This window comes from Malania oleifera, chromosome 1 (genome assembly GCF_029873635.1).
Source record: "Malania oleifera isolate guangnan ecotype guangnan chromosome 1, ASM2987363v1, whole genome shotgun sequence".
Taxonomy (NCBI): domain Eukaryota; kingdom Viridiplantae; phylum Streptophyta; class Magnoliopsida; order Santalales; family Ximeniaceae; genus Malania; species Malania oleifera.
In genome coordinates this window covers 13,909,304-13,930,671 of record NC_080417.1, presented here as the reverse complement: position 1 = coordinate 13,930,671, position 21,368 = coordinate 13,909,304, and the positions used below count along the sequence as shown (strand labels likewise).

Here is a 21,368-nt window from a genome sequence, read left to right as displayed (position 1 = left end):
TACTTAAATTAAATTATTTGTTGTAAACAACCAAGTTTCTAGTGCATGAATTTTTGGGAAATGTCCTATTTATAGACGGCATGCTACCGAAATTTCGTTAGACTTTCCCAACATAATCAAAGATCATAAAGCATGCACTAAAATAATTATGATTTGATGCATGCTGGGTGAACCTTAGAAATATATTTATAAGAAAATGCATGCAACATTAAATTTAATAAGCTGGTACATGTTGAACACTATATTCTTGGAGCTAAACTGAAAAACATGTACAATTATCAAATTCCTTAAATTTTCCTAGGATGCCCTTCATCATATACACATCCTCTAACTCTAGGCAAATCTAGTACATGGACACCATTTGGTCCAAATCTTTGGGTTATGTACTATCACTTAGGACCTAAATGGTAAAACATCATCCCTTTAATTAAAATTCCTATGTCTTGATGATGGTCCATAAAATAGGACAAGTGCATGACTTAGGGGGAGTTTTCGTCTTGTACACACTCATTATGTATTTCTGAGTTGTGTCATCCTTATTGAACCCCTATTGCATTACCTTTGAGTATAGCCTTGATTGGCTATCATGTATTGAATTGAAATGCAATATGTCATGCTATGTGTTGAATGTCTAATATTTGTTGCATGCTGAAATCCTTTGACAGGATGAATATATAATGTATGTGTGTTAAATGAAGATCATCCAAGAGCTTATTTGCAAGTAAGCGTGCATACAAACATACCGGGGAACTTAAGCCCCATCCTTGAGAATAGGAATAAAAGCACTTGCCCCATGGACTCACATTTTCATTATTTTTACTTTTTGAGTCCTAAATTTTTTAATACATTGAACATCATATCTGGTTTTCTATGAAATTATGTTTTTGATATGGATTATTCTTGGGGGGATAGGAACACCTTGCACATGACTTAAATGTTAGAATTCTGGTGCATGTGAGTTCTTGGAATGGTTTTACTGGTGAAATACTAATTATTTAACATATATCCACTAAAATCTGTTAAGAATGAAAAATGATACTTATACTCTAAATGAATTTTCACAATTACTATCAGTATAAGTAGTTAACAAAATCTAAGCATGCATTCATAATTGATAAGGGGAGCATCTAAATTTTAAATTTAAATTTCTATCTTTTGTGCTCACCCACATGTTTAGCTTAGATTAAAAAAAAATTCGGTGGCTTGTGTGTTTAAAGCATAAATGATGTCCCTTGAATATCTTAAATGAAAATATTTTGCCTAGCCACAGTGTCTTTGAAATTACAATATGATCTAGTATTGAATGTTCTGTATTTTAGGATCAATATGGTTGCTTTTTCTGGTTATATTATGGATTGTTCTTAAATGTCAAACCAGAAAAACATTGTTTGCATGATCTTTAAAGTTTCTTTTTCAGCAAGCACAATCCCCAGTATTTATTGATAATCATAAGGGGATGTATATATATATAAAATATATTTTAAATGCAAGAAATGAACTTATAAAGAATATATCTTGTTTCTTGCTTGTATGCTTAAATGCTTTCATGACCTGTGCTATCACTTTAAACTCAAATTTTGTGTCAAGAAGTTTTATTTTATTGTTTATAAAATTTTTAAGGGGCATTGTATGACTGGTTCATTGATCTTACACAAAAATGCATGCTAACCAGTCAGACCAATCCTATGCTCAAACCTACAACTCCAATCTTTTGGGGGTCTTATGTTATGTATAAATTGAAATGGTTTGTGGATATTTCTGGTTTGACCTTATTTAACATTTTTTAATCTTTTGCCAGTTATACTATTGTTGTGTGCTTACTTGCAAAATCTTTTAAAACATCAATGTAATTGCTTTCATTTGCCCAAGTTTTATATCAAATAGGGGGAGTTCTTGTTTCAAGCTAAGAAATTATGTTTAATGATCAAATTGTTTTATACTTAGCTTAGCCCTTTTGTTGATGCCAAAAGGGGGAGAATTGTTTGAGCAAAATGTTTATCTTTTCATACTCCCTGTATTTTTAAACGTTTAAATAGGATGAGTGTATGTGCCTTAATGCTAAAACTAAATGCATGATTAAATTGTAATGTCTTCTTTTTGAATATGGTTGAGCTTCATGATTTATTTTTAAGTTATGCATATTGTAAGGGGGAGCCTTTTCAGGCTGCACCCATTTTACTCTCGTGTGTTTTTCATCATCAAAAAGGGGGAGATTGTTAACTTTTTGAGTCCGATCCCGTTTTGATTATGACAAACCACTCGTATCTCATGTGCGCATTTAGTGTTTGAATAGGTTTATGATTCAACACACATGAGGTAAAGGAGTATTGGAAGCCCAAAGGACTTAAAGAACATATTGTACAGTGTATTCCATGAAGTTTCAGAAGAGTAAAAAAGAAGAAGATATTTATTATTTGATTTGTAATTGCATTTAGTTTATATTTGGTCTATAATAATGTATGCTCCACGTGATATGATGCTAAGCTCAACTGACCATAGACTGACCTTAGGGAACCAAAATTTTCATAGAAAACCCTTCACTTAAAATGCCACACTTACACACATAGGGTTAAAATTTTTGAGGTCAAAATCAAGGTAAAAACACAGGTTTTCACTGACCTCGGTCGACCAACCAAAGCACGTTAAAATCAACTCAGTCGACCAATCATGCCTTTGGTCAAAAGTCAAAATTTTACGAAGCTCAGTCAACCGACCAATTTTGTTTTAACTAAGTTTCCTCAGTCAATAGAACCTCGTAAAATTTGAATTTCACTTTTTGGCCAGTTGATTGGTACATTCATCATTCGACTTAACTTCATCATCTAACCATATTCCAAGGCTCATTCGACCGACCATAGAAGAACAAAAAGTGCTTAGTCGACCGGCTTTCAAGGCTCAGCCGACCGAAACCACAAAGGGTTGGAAATTGCCCGAACTTAGTCGACCGACATCGTGCTCAGTCGACTGACCCTCTCGGGTTTGACAAATTTTCCAATGCTAAATGTGTTTAATTTTCAATTAAATAATTTTAAAAATACCCTTCGTGTCCCTTAACGGTCAGATTTTTAGAAAATCTATAAATAGTCCACTTTTAAGCTTAATTAGCAGCTTTTGATTAGTCCAAAACTCTCTCAAATTTTTTGAGCATTTTAAGTCAAAATCAAAAGCTCCACTCCATTTTTATTTGCAAAATTTCTTTTTGGAGTAGATTAAATCTAGCTTTTCTCCTACACTTTGTTTTGAAATTTTTTTTTTTTTTTTTATGAGAAAACTTTTTCTTTTGAGCTTAGATTCTTAATAAAAGCATTTTATTGCATATCTTTGTTTTTACTCATCCTTTCAAAAACAAGAGAATATTTTTCACTCTTCTATTTTTCATCTCTTGTTTTACAAAATCTTTTTGGGCGTGATTTTAAAAGGCCTAAGCACATATCTACACTCATATATATGGTGCTTGAAAAGCCTTACTGCATTTGAGCTTTCATATATACATCTTTTGTTTGCAAAAATCATTTGAAAGCAAACCTTAGGTTCTCCTACGCTTTTATTGAAAAATAATTTTTGGAGAAATATTCATTAGGGTTTAATCTGTGAAGCTTTTATCATATATATCTTATTCAAAGATTATGAAAAATTGCTTTTGAGAAAATAGCCCCTTACTCACTTGAGCTTTAATTCATATCTTGTGTGAGTGCATTTTAGAGCTTTTACTGTGTACATCTCTGCTTGTAGTAGAAGCATTTATTTGTACAAAAAGTATTTTATGAACCAGTTTGGCTCAGCTTGTTGATTGAGCTGGGAGTCTCTGCCCTGTAAAGTAGACCGGTTTGGTTTAGCTCGGTAAATTGAACTGAGGAGTCTCTACCCAGTAAGGGAGACCAGTTGGGCTCAGTTTGACAATTGAGCTGGGGTATTCCTTGCCCCGTAAAGAGAGGCTATATTGGTTGTGGCTAAGCCCTGTAATTTGAGTTAGGGAATCTCCGCCCCGTAAGGAGTTGTAAACAGCTTCTGCTCCGCCCTTTTAAGTGAGCAGAGATAGTGGAATCCTTGGGCTGCTAGCTCAAGGCGGGGACGTAGGCTAGATTTGCCAAACCTTGATAACAAATCTTGTGTCTCTCCCTTTATCTCATTTATTTTCTGCACTTCAATTTCCATATGTGTATGCTTGTTCATTTATAGTTATAATTATTTGCATGCACACATTTAAATTAAATGAGATATGCTGCACACGTGTATGTTCACATTCATTGCCTAACCATTACAGATACACACTTATTTTTTAATGGGATATGATGTGACGTTTATATGCAAATATTTAGTTTGTTGAGAATGTCATATTTGTTCTTAAATATTTGCATACTTGATTTATCGGGGGAATTGAAACTGCTTAGAAAGACCCTAGGTTGCGAAATACTGATTGTGATTTAAATTTAACCTATGAAGAATTTTTAAATACCCAATTCACCCCCCTCTTGGGATCACACCATTCCTATCTGAGAGTACCTTGATAGACGTTGACACTATAATTTGAAAATGAACCCTCTCAAGTGTTCTTTTAAGGTATCATTTTGAGAGATTCTTGGAATTCGAAATTCATAGAAAATGAATGGAGCTCCATTCTGCCAAGGTGAAGGCCATCCAAGAAATGCCTCAATAAGCATTAAAAAACTTCATTAGAAACATTTCTACATGAGGAGGTTCATCCGTCCTTTGTTTAAAGATCCCTCTAACTTTTCGAGTCTTTGCTAAAGAAGAATATTTGCTTTGAATAGAGAATGGAACAACAAAACGCCTTTCATAGAATCAAGAAAATCATTGCGGCCCCAACCACTGTGACAATGCCTAATAAAAAACTTCCACTGAGGCTTTACCACACCACTAGGAACTTTCTGCGTGCTTCACTTGCACAAAATTCGAATGAACAAGAATAATCAATTTATTATTCAGATCGATCTCTGCAAGGGAGTGAATTTAATTGATCAATTATTGATAGGATTTCTTAGCACTTATCATTGACATTTTACAAGCTTCACAACCATCTCCTTGCCATAAGTTGTTGATTACTAAATGCAACCCACCTATGTACCTTCTAACCAAACATTAAAGAATAGCCAAGCGTACTCTTGCTGCTTGGGCAGTATAAAATAACCATTGTCCTTCCGACGACAATCAAATCCCAAGCACCAAACTCTTATAGATCACCTAGCTCAATTCCCCCTTAAAACAAAATGAAGCCATATTAGACACCATTCCCATTAAGGAGGAGGCATTTGTACCTCCAAGTATAATGGATATCTCCCTTGGAGGCACCAGAATAGTACTTATAATTTTATACCTAACCTGGAGCTGAGAGCATCCATCCTAAGAGTGAGGTTGATAGCTTATCTACTTGGTTCTAGGTTGAAGGTTATCCTTCATGGCACGCATGAGAGATCATACATATTTTTAAAATTCAACCAAGTATTGCCTTCCCCAAGTTGAGCAAGAGCTCCAGTCACTAAAAAGGTCCTCCAGTCATCACTCATGGCACATCAGTCACTAAATAGAGATTTCATTTTCATCTCCCACGCATAGATATAGATTTCATAAGCTAGAATTTCCTTGTATAAATAATGAAGTAGAATATGAAGCACTTGCAATTGAACTTCTTACTACTACCCATTCTAGAATTCAGTCCATATTTATACATAGCGATTTTAATCTCATTGTTGAGCAAATGAATGGAGAAATGGCTCTCAAGGAGCCTTTACTAGTGCCATATAAAACACTAGTATGTCTTTGGTAAGCAAATTCCAGATTGTTAGATGTGTGCATGCTCATAGATCAGCTAACCACCAGGTGGATGCCCTCCCCCCTCTAGCATCCTACCACAAAGACAAATGCAGTTTGCCCATTGTCAAAAAGACTCCCTTGCAAAGTAATGATGAAAACAAGGATGATTGGTGTGCTATTAGGGAACAGATCCACCTCTTAGAAAATATTCCAATGATCCAGCATATTTCCACCTCCAACATAATGTTTCTACATAAGAGAGCTAATAGGATCCTGCCTAGGCATATTTCTCTACAGCCAACTCCCCAAGGCTTGACATTTATGGCCTTCCATGACAAGGGATGCTTCCCAACTTCATAGTTCTTGTTCCATGAGTGCCGAACTTCCAGACATCCTAGAATGCAAGTTTATTGGAAGTTCAAGGAACTCACGTCAAACATTGATTTCCTCTAGAATGGGTAATTCCCCACTTAGCCACCTATCATGAAGATGCCTATATAGTCAAGAACAAAGCCAAAAGATAAATTTTACATAATGATGAACTGCACGAGATGTACTTCCCCAAGACCCACTCCCACATGCCTCTTCTTCAGTGTGATTAAACAAGTTCTCAAGAAAGTGCATTTCAATGCTTGCAAGGAACAAATATAGAAAAGCAAAATTGACGAAGCTAAAAAAACAAATTACTTTATACCTGAAGGACAAATATAAACTTCATCACTAATTGCTTGAGAAATTAAGGGTAAAGATAATAAATGAAAAAAAATACAAGGGAAGAGTATCTAGTTACACAGAACTTAGATTATGTCCAATAAATTACAACAACAAATCTAAAATAAATTATCTAATTACAAATATACACTATATATTTAATTACTTTAGTTAAGTGTAAATACTAAATTACACAATATTAACAGGATTGCTAAGTACTAAATAACATATATTTACACAATATTACTAGAACGCAATTAAAAAAAATAACATATTAAATATTAGTTACTAACTAAAAGACTAAATTTTTTGCACTTTTTTAATAAAAAATAATCAAACAAATTACCAACTAAAATATTCATACAAAATTGGAGTATAAATATGAAAAAAAAAATACAAGGGAAGAGTATATAGTTACACAGAACTTAGATTATGTCCAATAAATTACAACTACAAATCTAAAATAAATTATCTAATCATAAATATACACTATGTATTTAATTACTTTAGTTAAGTGTAAATACTAAATTACACAATATTAACAGAATTGCTAAGTACTAAATAACATATATTTACACAATATTACTAGAACGCAGTTATAAAAAATAACATATTAAATATTAGTTACTAACTAAAAGTCTAAATTTTTTGCACTTTTTTAATAAAAAATAATCAAACAAATTACCAACTAAAATATTCATACAAAATTGGAGTATAAATATACTACACACTTGGTAGTTAGCACAGACGAACTTAGTAGTTGGTAATATTACTAATAAAAAATTGCCAACTATTATTGTCTCTAATATAAAAAACAAAATGAAAAAAATGAATTATTAAATAATTTATGTTGCGATAGTCATAAACTAAGTATATTAAAAATTTACAATATGCACAACAGTTTATTATATATTACAAAAACCAAAGTCAACAGAAAGCAACAACAAAAATACAAGCAATCAAAATTTGGAGCCAATCAAGAGGAGACATGGGATTGCTGATGGTTTGATTTGAAATTTACCCCAATTTGTTTTCAAGCATGAAATTAGTAGATATATTGGATACAATGGAACACGAGACGACTAGAAAAGAGAATTGCAGAAATCCACCATGCACTGATGCAAGTGTCACAGTTTGTGTCAGGTAGGGTGTACAAAAATTACCAAAAACAGACCGAAATATGTTTCAGTTCAGATTTCGGTGCAGGTTTTAAAAATAAAAAATTTCTGTCTCAGTTCCCAGCTGAAAATTAAACTGAAAACTGATTAAATAAATTACATATGTCATAATTTTATGTAATATTAATGTTAAGATCTGTTGTATACTTACACTCATAAATGTTTAATCATTTAATCATAATTTATAATTCTGTCCTTTCAATAATTAATATTTTATATGTTCCATTTCAGAAATAAATTTTATCAAAATAACAGGATGTAACTACCATGGGATGTGGCACTTTATACAGGTGGTGAGGCTCCCCCACCTTCTGAATTTTCAATTTAGGACAAGTAGCTAAGTAAGGAATTGCCCCTCTGGCCTCTGCAGCAGAAACGGAGCACTGCCCAGTCTGCTAACTGCAATTGCCCATGCCCACCTCCCTTTGCAAAATTCCCACATCAGTTGTGCATGGAAAGGGAATAGATTTCCCTCCTATAAATACCAACTCCAACCTCCTTGCTTCTCCAACTCATGATGCGGAATTAAGACTTGAGTCCCTACCCAGTTAAGGCCATGGAAGCTCGCGGTGGGCTGGAGTATACTTTCTATTTGATCCTTCAGTTCAAAATTTTAGAACAATGAATTTAACCGAAGAACCAGAAAACCAGTTGTTTGGTTTTTCTATTAACCGACTGTTCACGGTTCGGTCTCAGTATATAATATTTTAAAATCAAGGGGTTCGGTTCAGTACTTGGTTTTTCCAACAACCAAACCATAGAACCAATTATAACCCTAGTATTGGGCTTTGAAAAGAGGCCTTTTGATTTAGTAGTAGTTTTTTCTTTCTCAGAGTTGTACGTTTGATTTTTTTAATTATTTGTTTTGTTTGTATTTAAATCTTGAGGACTTCTTGTCCTCTTTTACATTGTAATTCTTTCCTCCTTTTTTTAATAAATTCATTTTTCTATTAAAAAAATAACAGTCTGTATTGAGCTGTTTAAGCCAGTAACAGAATTATAATGGCTATTACGAATGGTTCAGTGGCGTTAGGCCATCTTGGTCAAGAATTTAAATTGCACAGTTAAAGCAAACAGAACTCGGACCTTGCAATCCTGTTATGTAACAGTTACCACACTATGTAATGACTGCTAATTCCAAACTATGCACCATAATTCTTCACCAAAATACAGTCCAATATCTACTAGACAGTTCCCTACTGTTGAAGTCACATTGCATATTTTGGACTATATTCCAAATAGTAAGATCCAAATTTTTTTCCCATGGAAAAGATATTCTAATCAGGAATTCACAACACAATCATAGTGAAAACAAAAACAAAAAAAATTCCTCAAGTTCACAAGCACAAACACAAAGCATAAGTACAGGCATGTGAATAACATAATCAATGAGCCCAGAGATTTTTATAGCTAACAAGCAGAACTTACATGCCATCTTTCTTTGACCTGTACTCAAGGTACTTCGTCAATATGTCATCAACATTCGGAGAGCGTGGAAGTTTAACAAGCTGCAAGACAAGGATTGCCCACCGAGATTTTCAAGTTAATCAGTTATATATAACATTAAAAAAGGCAGATCAGAATAAATTTCCCAAATGGAACACATGCATTTTGTGTAACATAATAAAAGGGCTTTAAAAACTGGAGTACTGGCATGTCGCAGCCTGACCCAGTGAGTCCCACTTAATCAAGTCAGGCCAGACTAAAAAAATTCAGATTTCAACCCTATCACAAATGCTGGGATTCAGAAGAAAACTCTGTTTGCCCAAAAATAAATAGAGACAAGACGAAAAGAATTCAAGATATTATGGTTTACATTTAATTTTAAAAAAATTGTAAAAAGTTGAGGTTCTTGTGAGTTGGCAAATGATCGATCAGTGTTATAGAGGTTTGGAGTATTGTTGGTCAGGGTGTGACACTTTTGTGGTATCAAAGCCAAGGTTATAGGTACTGTAGACTCATATTTTTGTATCCTTGCATTATGAGTCAATTTGTCTTCCTGGTACGTCCTATGTGCACTTGCAGCCCCACAGGATTTCTTGGTTTTTTTTTCTTGTTCCTCTTTGCAGATAACCAAAGGTCGACCATATTTCTGCAGATAACTCCTCACAGGAGCCAAACAATAGTGTTACTCCATATGCATCTGCACTAGCATTTCCTTCTACGATACCCCCGAATGTCCTTAGTTCTGCATACAGCAGATTTACTAACCCATACTTTTGTTTCAGCTACTGTTAGGGGTTGCTCTCACATGGTAGGGATAAGGGATCTTCTGACTACTCTTTTGAGCAGGCCCACAAGTAGGGGACCAAGAATTTTTTAAGCACCCTAAATCCATCCAATCTAAAGCACCGTTTTGAATGAAATGTGTTGAGGCTTGATATACATTATGGGCCCAAAACCTAAAAGCTTGAGCTTTTAGGTAAAGTGATAATCTAACATACTAGGAGGTTCTGAGTTCTAGTCTTGTTGCCCATGTTTATTGTGTGGTATTTAAAAAATTATTATATTTCCTATCATGAGTGTTATCTATTGTGTGTTTATCTCTCCACGTGCTGTCAGGCGGCACATGCAGGGAAGTGTTGAGGCTTGATATATACCGAAAACCTAAATGCTTAAGCTTTTAGGTAAAGTGGTAATCTAACATAATGATTAGAGTGCATCGTTTGGTTTACCACCACATGGAACTTACTGACAGGGAGAAGTTCCGAGTTTGCTTTATTTCTACTAAGGGTGAGGCTAGTGTGGCAGTCGGTAGCAACTCACATTTGATTTGAAGTTTTATAAGGATTATTGCGAGAGAGACTAAGTGGAGGGGAAAAATGAGCTTCTCAAGATTGATTAATGATGCCATGACAGTAGCCCAATATGATCAGAGGTTTAGGGAATTGAAGGCTGGACTATAAGAATTAGGATAGGAGCTTTATTTGACAGAGCGTATGACTAAGGTGCACCAGTGCTATTGTTTGAGAAGGAAAGACAACACTCTCTGATTATGCTTTGACTATAAGTAGTTAAACAATGTGAATGTACATAAGAAGTACCTACTGCCTCATGTTAATGGCTTGTGGTTAGGTTATCATCAAATTAAGGATCAAAGAACTTGATGTTTCAATAAAAACTTTTAGAACTCACTATATTTAGTTTACAAATTTTTAGTTATGTCTTTTGGGTTAATTAATGCCCCTGCTGCATTATGGATTTGATGAATCAAGTGTTTGATCTATACTTAAACCATTTTGTGATTGTTTGATTGATTATATCCTCGTGTACTCCTATAGTAGAAAGAAGCATGTAGAGCACCTCTAAATGGTACTCAAGATGTTCAGTGAGTGACAAATCTATGCCAAATTCAGTAAGTGCGAACTCTTATTAAATTGAGAATTTTTCCTCAGTCATGCGATTTTTAGCAAAGGCATTTTTGTGGATTCAAAAAATAAATAAATAAATAAAAGGTTGAGGTTCTTGTGAGTTGGGGAATGATCAACCAATGTTATTGAGGTTTGGAGTTTTCTAGGTTGGGACAAAACACATGACACCAGTCCTCTAATTCTCTCTCCTACAGAAGTTTCTAAAAATTTGACAAGCAGCAACCATATCTCTTCCAATATAAATAGATTGCCCACCACTATATGTGCATGTTGAACTAGTGTGTAAACAATATATTGTAATTGAAAATTTTGTGAGATGCTACTTTTCATGTTAATAAATATTTATTTTGTTAATTTTAAATGCTGTGCTACTGCTATCTGCACAGCCCTTTCTTCTCTCCCATGCACATACAATGACTCCCGCATTGCACTACATACCCTGCTTAAATACATATTCAGGGTAAATGTATTCAACTACCAAACCATCAATGGAGAGAACAATAAAATACAACATTATCCGCCATCCACCAGTCATCTCCTTAATCCAAAAATTCAAATAACTAAAACATCTTACTCCCACAAGATTCTGGATCTCATACAGTTTCTAGAAATGAAACAACAAAAAAAGATATAGTGGACACTGTCAAAGCTTGGTATACATTGTTGGCCCACAACCTAACAGCTTAAGCTTTTAGGTAAAGTGGTAACCTAACATGGTATCAAAGCTGGTTACCAGGAGGTTTTGGGTTCTAGTCTCATTGCCCGCGTTTATTATGTATTTTTTAAAAATATTATTATATTCCCTGTAATGGGTGTCTATCGTGTGCGTATTCTCCAAGTGTTGTCGGGCAGCACGTGCGGGGGAGTGTCAAAGCTTGATATACATTGTTGGCCCACAACCTAACAGCTTAAGCTTTTAGGTTGTAATCTAACAGACACCAATCCAAGAGAAGGAGAAAAATAACAGCTATTGACCCAAAGGATTGATTTTGATAATAACAAAGCTTAATTTTTCTTGTTTAATGAAACTAGCATGCATGCAAGCATTATTGAATAATTTATGTTTATTTAATCTGGTCAAGATACTTTATGTGAAATGCATCACTCTTCACTTGAGACATCTCATGGTTCAATTTCAGTTATAACTGTATACAGAATTTCCACGCAGGTTTTATTTTCAAATTCAAAAATATCTCAATTCATCTAAACAATGTGTTTCTAGGAAACAAGAATCAACAAATTTGCTAGGATAAAAACAGCTAGAAAAAAGAACTTCAAACGAGGGGGTTGGGAGGTGAAGACAGAGAGCTAGCCATGAGAGAAAGCAAGAGAAGAAAAAAGAAGAGGGATTACAGCAGCTCTGATCATGAGCACCAGGCCACCGAGAACAGAAGAAGAAGAAGGCCAACAGCAGCAGAAACAGCAGCTCTAATTGTGACCAGCAGGCCAACAGCAGCAGTCACAGCAGCTCTAATTGTGACCAGCAGGCCAACAGCAGCAGTAGCAGCAGAAGAAGAAAAAAGAAGAGAGAGGTGACAAAGCTGGTCAAAGAAGAAGAAGAAGAAGAAGGAGAAGAGGAAGAAGATAGGGTTGCAGTTGCTAATGCCTTCATCAAGAGAAAGAGGGACCTGAGAGATGTTGCAACTGGAACAGAAACAAGTAATAATAGCTTTTGATCCAGTATGGCGGCTCACTTCTTTTCTAACAGCAGGCCGCAGACATATCAGAGGGTTCAGACAAAGATAAAAATAAATCAGTTAAGATAGTGCTCATCGAATTTTAATTTTTTTCTTATAATCATGTACACACAAACCAAAAATCTCAAGATTAAAAGAGGAAAAGGAAAAGGAGGAGGGGGGAGGCGGTGTTCAAGAATAAATGAAAAATGTACAAGTGCAATAAGTTAAAAGCCTCATGCGATGTTCAAGGTGAGTGCCTCACTGTGCCTTAGCAAGGTCACCTCGCCTTGGCCTGGATGAAACAAGGAGGCTATTGCCGCAGTGCATCTCACAACAATACAAGCCTTCGGTGTGCCTTTGACAACTATGGTCAATTTCCTAGCTTCAGAATAATATATTTGCAAACTTAGAAATTTATCTGGAAGATTTTTGAAATACACTAGCAAGAAACTATGTGAATGCAAGAATAAGCTTCCAACCTTGGATATTTAAGAGCAATATGGAACTGCCGGTTTGAGGAATTAAATTTCCCCAAATATTTGTAGTCTTACAACAGCTATTGCATGCTTGGATTTATAAGAATAAAAGTTTAAACTTAGAATGATTATCCATGAAACTAATTGGCCTAATGTGGGACATCTTGCAAGTGTTGCCGAACACCTTATACTGAACCAAGGCTGAAACAAATTCTCTTATTCTTTCCAACTTCCTACTTAATGTAATATTCTTTATAGTGAGATCTTGAGCTAAGGGCTATTGTGCAACTTTATTTCTCTTGTGAGTTGTTGAAAAAAGAGAATTCCTCGAGTTTGGGGCTCAAGAACCTTAATGATTGTAACTGTTGTTTAGGTTTAGAAACCAAAAGTGCTATGACTTAATTGTGGATTGAGAAACTAGAGTTGGTGAAGGATTGTGGGGATCAAGAATCCCATGTATGGTGCAAACGGTGCAATGTACTTGTTTTGTGATAGTGGACTGCCCAGAAGAGCTCTTGGGGAGAAACATAGTCCATGTCGCAGATGAACCGCTATAAAAATGTGTTTGCCACTCTCTCCCTCATCTCCTAACTTTGGTTTATTGGTTGTTTGATGGTGAGTCTGCAGCTAGCTTCTGCATAATACACATTATTGTTACGCCCAATTCACCCTCCCCCTTCTGAGTGTCATCTAGACCAACAACAACCAATTGAAAATATTAACAGCATGGACCTTTAAAATCCAACTACTACCAAAGACTTCAAAAAGCTGCACAACAAAAAGAAAATGAATGGAATATATCTTTATAATCCATTCCCCAACTTCATGAGGATTTGCACCATAAAAAATGTCACCCCTTAGAACATTAGTTGACATAACCACTTTTAATATTTTCTTCAGAAAAAAAAAAGTGTCAAAAAAATAAATAAATATTGTTGACTTAAGCAAGTGACCAACACTGATGGATGACAGAACCTACGCAAATTAAATTAAAATTACAATACAAGCTGTCCAGTGGTTAGAAGCTTCCCAGAGAAGGGAGTTATATCACCAGAAATGCAGAAAGATAAAATTTGAGTAGAATTGTTGATAAAAAGCACGTACAATCAACCATAATTACAATGTTGGCCATGTACAACAAAAGGTCAAAGGCCAAAGACCAATGAATGTATCGCTAAGGAGACTTCCAGAAAAATATAAGGGGAAATTCCAAAATAATGCAGCTCAAAATTGACAGTAGGTAAATCATATTAGTCAAGAAGGATTCACGTGTTCATTGACATACAATCAGGGGAAGGTTTGTTGACATTTTGATACAGTGACAGAGGCATGTTGCTTTTTTTAAAGCACTGTAGCCATATGAAATCAACTGTTAATGTTTGTTTAGTCATTTAGCATTATTATTATGTGTTAAGAGTTATGTTAGTAAGAGTTAGTAAGGGTATTACGGTCATTGGCATTGCACTTGACATGTATTATAAATAAGAGGGAGAGACCTATCATTGAAGTTAGATCTTGCAGCGCTCGAGGAATGGTTGTTTGATGCTTCAGAAGCTGTTTGTCAATGGTTATTGAGTTTATTGGGTCTGAAACAGTGGGATTTGCTGTGTTTTTTTATTCAATGTTCCTTCCATAGACCAAAATATCAAGTTGTTGGGCATGTGTTTTGCTCAAAGATCCAATCTCTGTTTTGACCAAGCACTTGTGGTAATCTGTAAGTTGTTTGTTGTTAGCAAAGGCTTTTTCTTGGAGCAGCGGTACTGTTCATAAGCTGTTTTTTGTGAGGCTGGGGCAATGTCATATAAGTTTGTTGATGATTTTTCCGTGGTAGTTTTGGTGGTTCATCTCTCCAATTGTTCTAGAGCTGTGTGTTGGTTTCTTGGAGCTGTGCCCGAATCTATTGGTGCTGTGGCAGCCTTGCACTGATTTATTTATGACTCGTTCATGGTAATTCACCTTGTTCGTGGTTGTTCCAATTGTTCCAGAAATTAATATTGTTATCATTGGTCTAAGTTTGTTAGGATGGAGTTAGCAAATTCCAAAAGTATGGTTCTCTCGTTAGTCACTTGTTTGAGTGAACTCCATACTGTGAGCATACTAGAGGAGTATTCAAGGTTTTTATAGTATCAATTTTCTCAACAAGTGTCTAATAACATTGCATCTTTTGCCCAGAAAGGTAATCCTACACTCTATATGTCATCTGGTATCTTTCCCACTAGTCCTTGAACTATCGATTCCTCTGCTGCTGACCATATAACAGGTGCAACCAACTTATTTTCTGCCATCCAGTATTCTAAAAATCTACCTCAAGTTACCCCTGCTGATGGGTCCACTATTGCTGTTAAGGAGATAGGAACAGTAAATCCTACTCCTTCCATCTCTCTTTCTTTTGTTTTATACATTCTTAAATCCCCTTTCAATCTCATGTCAGTTACTAAGCTTACAAACTCACTAAATCACTTTGTCACTTCTTTTCTTGATTTTGTAGTTCTTCAGGATCTGAAGACGAGGAAGACAATTGGCACAGCACATGAAGCTCGTGAGCTTTACTACTCTTTGAGTCACTTTCTCCTTCCATTGCTGCACAGCCGCAACTACACCACTTCAAACCCATTGTCGCCTTGGTCATCCATCCTTAGACAAGTTGAAACAGCTAGTTCCTACATTGAGTTATGTGTCTAAGATTGAGTGTGAGTCTTGTCAATTGGGAAAACATCATTGTGTTCCCTTTGCTTCCTTTGTCAAAAAACAGGTCGATAGTCCTTTCATGCTATTCTGCTATTCCATTATGATATTTGGGGTCCTAATCGTGTCACGTCAAAGTTGGGGTTTTGGTACTTTGTTACATTTGTAGATGACTACTCTAGGATGACTTGGTTATATTTAATGAAAGATCATTCTGAGTTGTTTAATATCTTTTGTGCCTTTTGTTCTCAAATAAAGACTCATATGCCAGTCATGACACTCCGTAGTGATAATGTTAAGGAGTACTTCAGTACCCAATTCACTACATATATGACTATTTTTGGTATGATCCATCAGTACTCTTGTTTGCAACGCAAAAAAATTGACATATTCTTGAAGTCCCTTATACCCTATTATATCAAATGAATGTCCCCAAATTTTTTTTGGAGTGATTTTGTCCTCATAGCTTGCTCCCTCATCAATAAAATGTCACCCTATGTCCTTGATGGTAAAATCCCATATTCAGTTATCTTCCCTAAGGCTTCTTTGTTCTCCCTTCCTCCTTGTATATTCGGTTGTGTCCTTTGTCCATCAATTAACTCTAGGAACGAATAAATTGGATCCTCGTGCTATCAAATGCATTTTTCTGGGCTATTCCTATACTCGATGTTATAGCTCTACTTTACATTGATTTTTTGTCTCTGTTAACGTCACCTTTTTTGAGTCTACATCATACTACTCTGATTCCTTGAGCTCTATTGACTTTGATGAGTCCCTTCCTTTGCCTTACCGTCCAGATCCCAACCTATTATATGTGCCCAATTCTCCTACATCTTCAGTAAGTTTGAGTCCTTATGTTGGGGAAAGCAGTAAAACTAGGAGCGATAACTATGAATTTCATAAGAGAAGACGAGACGAATCAAAGTCGAAGAGAGATGGGATCCTAGCTACGAGTCAGTCCCTCCAACACTAAATGATTTACTTGTTTGCTTTCACTTTTCTTTGTCAATATTCAGTTGGTGTTCTATGTACGGGTACAAGATTGAAAGCATTGGGTTTCTTCAATTAGATCATCCCTATTTGCAAGTATACAACAATGACTCACGAGAGGAGAGCCTCCTCTAGCTTCTACTACCGAGCCTCTCGTTCCCTCGTTAGATGATCTTATTTCCTATGATGTTGATCCTTCTATAGCTATTCGGAAAGGTAAACACAGTTATACCCAACATCCAATGTCTAATTTTGTTTGTTATAATTTCTTGTCACCCACGTATTACTATTTCATCAGTACTCTTATCTTTTGTTGCTCTTCCGAAATCTATTTATTAAGCCCAATCCCATTTTGGGAGGAGGACTGCAATGGTTGAAGAGATGCGTGCACTACATGATAATGATACTTGGGATTTGATCACTTTTCCTCCTGATAAGTTTGCGTTTGGTTGTCATTGGGTGTACAATGTAAAAGTCAATCCTAATGGTTTTGTGGCTCGTTTGAAGGTTCGGCTTGTTGCTAAGGGGTATACTTAGGTTTACGGTTTGGATTATCCAAACATTCTCTCTGGTCGCTAAACTTGCCTCAATACATTTACTCATCTCTTTAGCCACTACTTGTGATTGGTCTCTACATCAAATACATGTGAAGAATGCTTTCCTATCATAAGGAGGTATATATGGAGCATACCACCTGGATTAGTTGCTCAGAGAAAGTCAAGCTCAGTGTGATGGCTTAAGAAATCATTATATGGCTCAAAACAATCTCTGAGAGCATGGTTTGGCCGATTTAGTGTTGGTAATTGAGTTTGGCCTCCAACTGTGTGCAATAGATCACTTTGTATTCATCCTACTCCATCTAGCAGGATTTTGCTCATTGTGCATATGGATGACGTTGTGATCATTGATGACGATGATTGAAGCATCCAAGACCTAAAGCTTTTCCGACAGAGTAAGTTTTAGACCAAGGACTTGGGACCATTGACAAGCTTCTTAGGTATAGAAGTATCGAGACCTTGTACGAGAACTATCTTGTCACAAAATAAGTATGTTCTTGATCTTTTAGATGAGACAAGACTATTGGGATGCAAACCTATTGATACACCCATGGAACCCAATTGTAAGTTAGTGTTAGATATGGGTGATTTGTTGCCTAATTTAGAACGGTATAGGAAACTTGTTGAAAAGTTGAATAATCTCACAATCAATCGACTTGATAAATCCTTCACAACAAGTGTGAATGATCTCACAGTCAATCGACTAGAAATATCCTTCGCAGCAAGTGTTGTGAGTCAGTTTCTCAATTCCACGAAAACAAGTCACTGGGAAGTAGCAATTTGCATTTTGAGATATCTCAAAGATGCACCACAGAGAGGTCACACTCATATTTAGGAATATACAAATGCAGATTGGATCAGGTCATCTTATAACCAAAGATCCACAACCAAGTGTATCTTTGTCAGTGGTAACTTGGTGTCTTGGAAAAGTAAGAAACAAACTGTGGTGGCAAGGTCAAGTGCTAAGTCAAAGTATAGGACTATGGAGCATACTACGTGTCAACTTGTTTGGTTGAAGGACATGTTGAAAGAACTAAGCTTTCCACATTCTTAGCCTGTGGAGTTGATGTGTGATAATCGAGCTGCTATTCACATTGCCTCCAATCCAGTCTTCAATGAGTGCAGAAAGCAGATTGAAGTTGATTGTCCTTTTATTCGAGGGAAACTTGTACAAAAGTTCATTACAACCACTCATGTGAAGTCAAAGTTTCAGCTTGCTGATTTGTTCACTAAAGCCTTGGGAGGTGCTCCTGTGAAATGCATTTGCAACAAGCTAGAAGCATATGATTTATATGCTCCAACTTGAGGGGGAGTGTTAACATTTATTTAGTCATTTAGCATTACTATTATGTGTTAGATTTATGTCAGTAAGTGTGAGTTAGTAAAGGTATTATGGTCATTGGTATTGTACTTGACATATATTATAAATAGAGGGGGAGTTTACCCAATTATTCAACATCAAGAAACTTTGAAACACACACATAAACAGCAACAATAAGGTTGGACTAAATTTACGCATTAAATCCAACTTAAAATAAAACAATATTCAAGCATCATCAAATGTCACGCCAACCAAAGAAAATGGTTCAGATATTTTTTAGTATGCATACCTTATCCTGCTGGACAAATTCCCAATCATCCACCAGCTGTTTCCTTAATGTCGACGGGATTTGAATCTTGACAAGCTTTTCCACAGATATATTATCCTTCTACAAATTGAGAAACCAAAATTAGCTCATCAGTATCAACAAATTTCAGATGAAACCAAAACATGTGTTAGCATGTGTGCTTATAGCTCTGCCATGACCAAGGAATAAATTACAATTTCTGTGCATAGACAAGAATAATTATCTTCCGCACAAGCAATATCTAAACCAAAATTCATCCAAATTATATAACATGACACTGGATATTAATATCAAGCAAATCAAAATAAAAATATTTATTTTTATAGAAAAGGAAGCTTTATTAAGACAAGAAACGAGAAACAAATACAATGAAAGAGAACAAGAAGTCCTCAAACAAAAGAAGAAAAAAAAAAACACCAGCAACATCTTAATAATGCCACCCTGTCTTGGTTAACATCCTGAGAACGGCTGCCCTTAAAACAGTATGCTTAAGACTAAAGAGAAGCCAAATAACAAATTCTGTCCCAAAGAACCACCACTCATTTGCAGCCAAATCCCCCATAGAACGGCACAAAGAGCACACTTTTCCAACAAAACCAAAAAAGGAAATACCCAAAGGATCCTCCAACAATTTGAGGCAAACCCATAATTTACAAATAAATAAATAAATAACTCCAAATAGAATGTTCCACAATCCCCGAAAATGAGCAGCATAGAAACAAATGGGCTGCATCCTTACAGCTATTTCTACACATGGGACACGTGTCTAGAGAAGAAGCTTTAGAAGGTCTCCTACTTTGCAGCAGATTTTTGGTGTCAACTTTATTAAGGGCCACCAGCCAAACAAACACCTTTATCATGGAAGGAACTTCAGCATCCCATATGCCTCGAAAAAGAAGATAAGACACATAAGCCTTAACTAAACCAGAGAAAAAAAAAAATTACACATATAATCCCCCAATGAATTTTCAAATCCTAAGTTCCAGCATCACTCCTATTGGAGATATAGCAACTCTCCAACACAATAAGCAAAGAAGAAAGCTCCTCCAATTCTATATCAATGAAAACCCTTGTTGAATGAAAATACAAAGAAAAAGGAATCCCTCTCAAGAAAAGAAAAGGGAATCTATTGACTTTTTGAGTCCGATCTTTGGTTTTGATTATGACAAACTGCATATTACTAATGGGTGTGCCTAGAACTTGAACAGGTCATTAATTCAGTGCACACACATGAGAAAGGATTGATGGAAGCCTGAAAGCCTTAAAGATCTACTCTTGGCATATTCAATGGGAAAATGAAGGGCAAAAGAAGAAGACCTGCTTATGCTTCATTTGTAATTGCATTTATTATATTTCGGTCTTTAATAATTTATATCGGTCTGTAATAATCTCTGCATGTAATGCATGTAGGTAATTGTAAGCTTAAAATGACCGTAGATTGACCATAGGGAACCGAATGTCATTAGGGCACCCTACGGTCGACCGACGGCAAGTTTTTAGGTTTAATCAGAAAACCTAGACTGTAGACTAACCCTAGGTCCTTGCACATATACTTAAGATAGTCCCCTAAATCACTTGCATTATCAAGGGAGTCAATTAAAGTGAATAAGACATAAACGCCAAATCTGTGAGAGGTTGGGCAACTGAACCCTTAGTGTTCAAAACACTTCGAGCAACTGAACCATTGACCGGTTAGAATGTTGAATTGGTTTCCGACGGCTGAACTTAAATGACCACATCGTCCTTGGGCGACCGAACCATAATTCTAACCTTTCCCACCAACTCGACAGCTCGAACGTCACATTCAAAATAGCCTCAGGCAACCAAACACATGAGTTCGGTTAACCGAACTCTTGACCAGGCAACCAAAACACAGACAAAATGAAAATCGCCTTCGTTCAGCAAACCGAGCCCAGATTCGGGCACCCAAACGTTCAAAAATAACTTTTTCTACTGAGTCTGTTCAGGCGACCAAACCGTGGATCGGGCACCCAAAAACTCTCATCTTATTTTATTTTTACCGCGGTTAAGCACGGTTAAAACGGGGTTAATATTTCTTAATGGTTTTAAAACAATATTAATAATTCCCCCCATGTCCTTAACAGTTATAATTTGGCCTACTTCTATAAATAGGGCCTCATTTGTGAAAATTAGGACAAGATTAACAAGATCATTAGTGAAAAATCCTCTCAAATTCAAATAGCCTATCTTGCCTATACTACTTCAAATACTCTCATACACTCCTTCCTTTGATCAATCCAAGTATTGTGAGAGTTTCTATTGTGCTATTACTCCATTTCAAATTGCTTAATACTCTCGTT

The 21,368-nt window shown here is 35.8% G+C and overlaps 1 protein-coding gene across 2 annotated transcripts in view; it reads right to left on the bottom strand.

Annotated features, from left to right (window-relative positions):
* Positions 1–21,368, bottom strand: part of LOC131143483 (protein MRG1) — a 54,279-nt gene that overhangs the window by 10,212 nt on the left and 22,699 nt on the right. For both annotated transcript variants that reach the window (XM_058091818.1, XM_058091826.1), the window contains 2 exons: positions 19,030–19,128; positions 9,090–9,169 (listed from right to left, as the gene is read on the bottom strand). In XM_058091818.1, the coding sequence (XP_057947801.1) occupies positions 9,090–9,169; positions 19,030–19,128 (179 nt within the window). The remainder of the gene's footprint in view (positions 1–9,089; positions 9,170–19,029; positions 19,129–21,368) is intronic.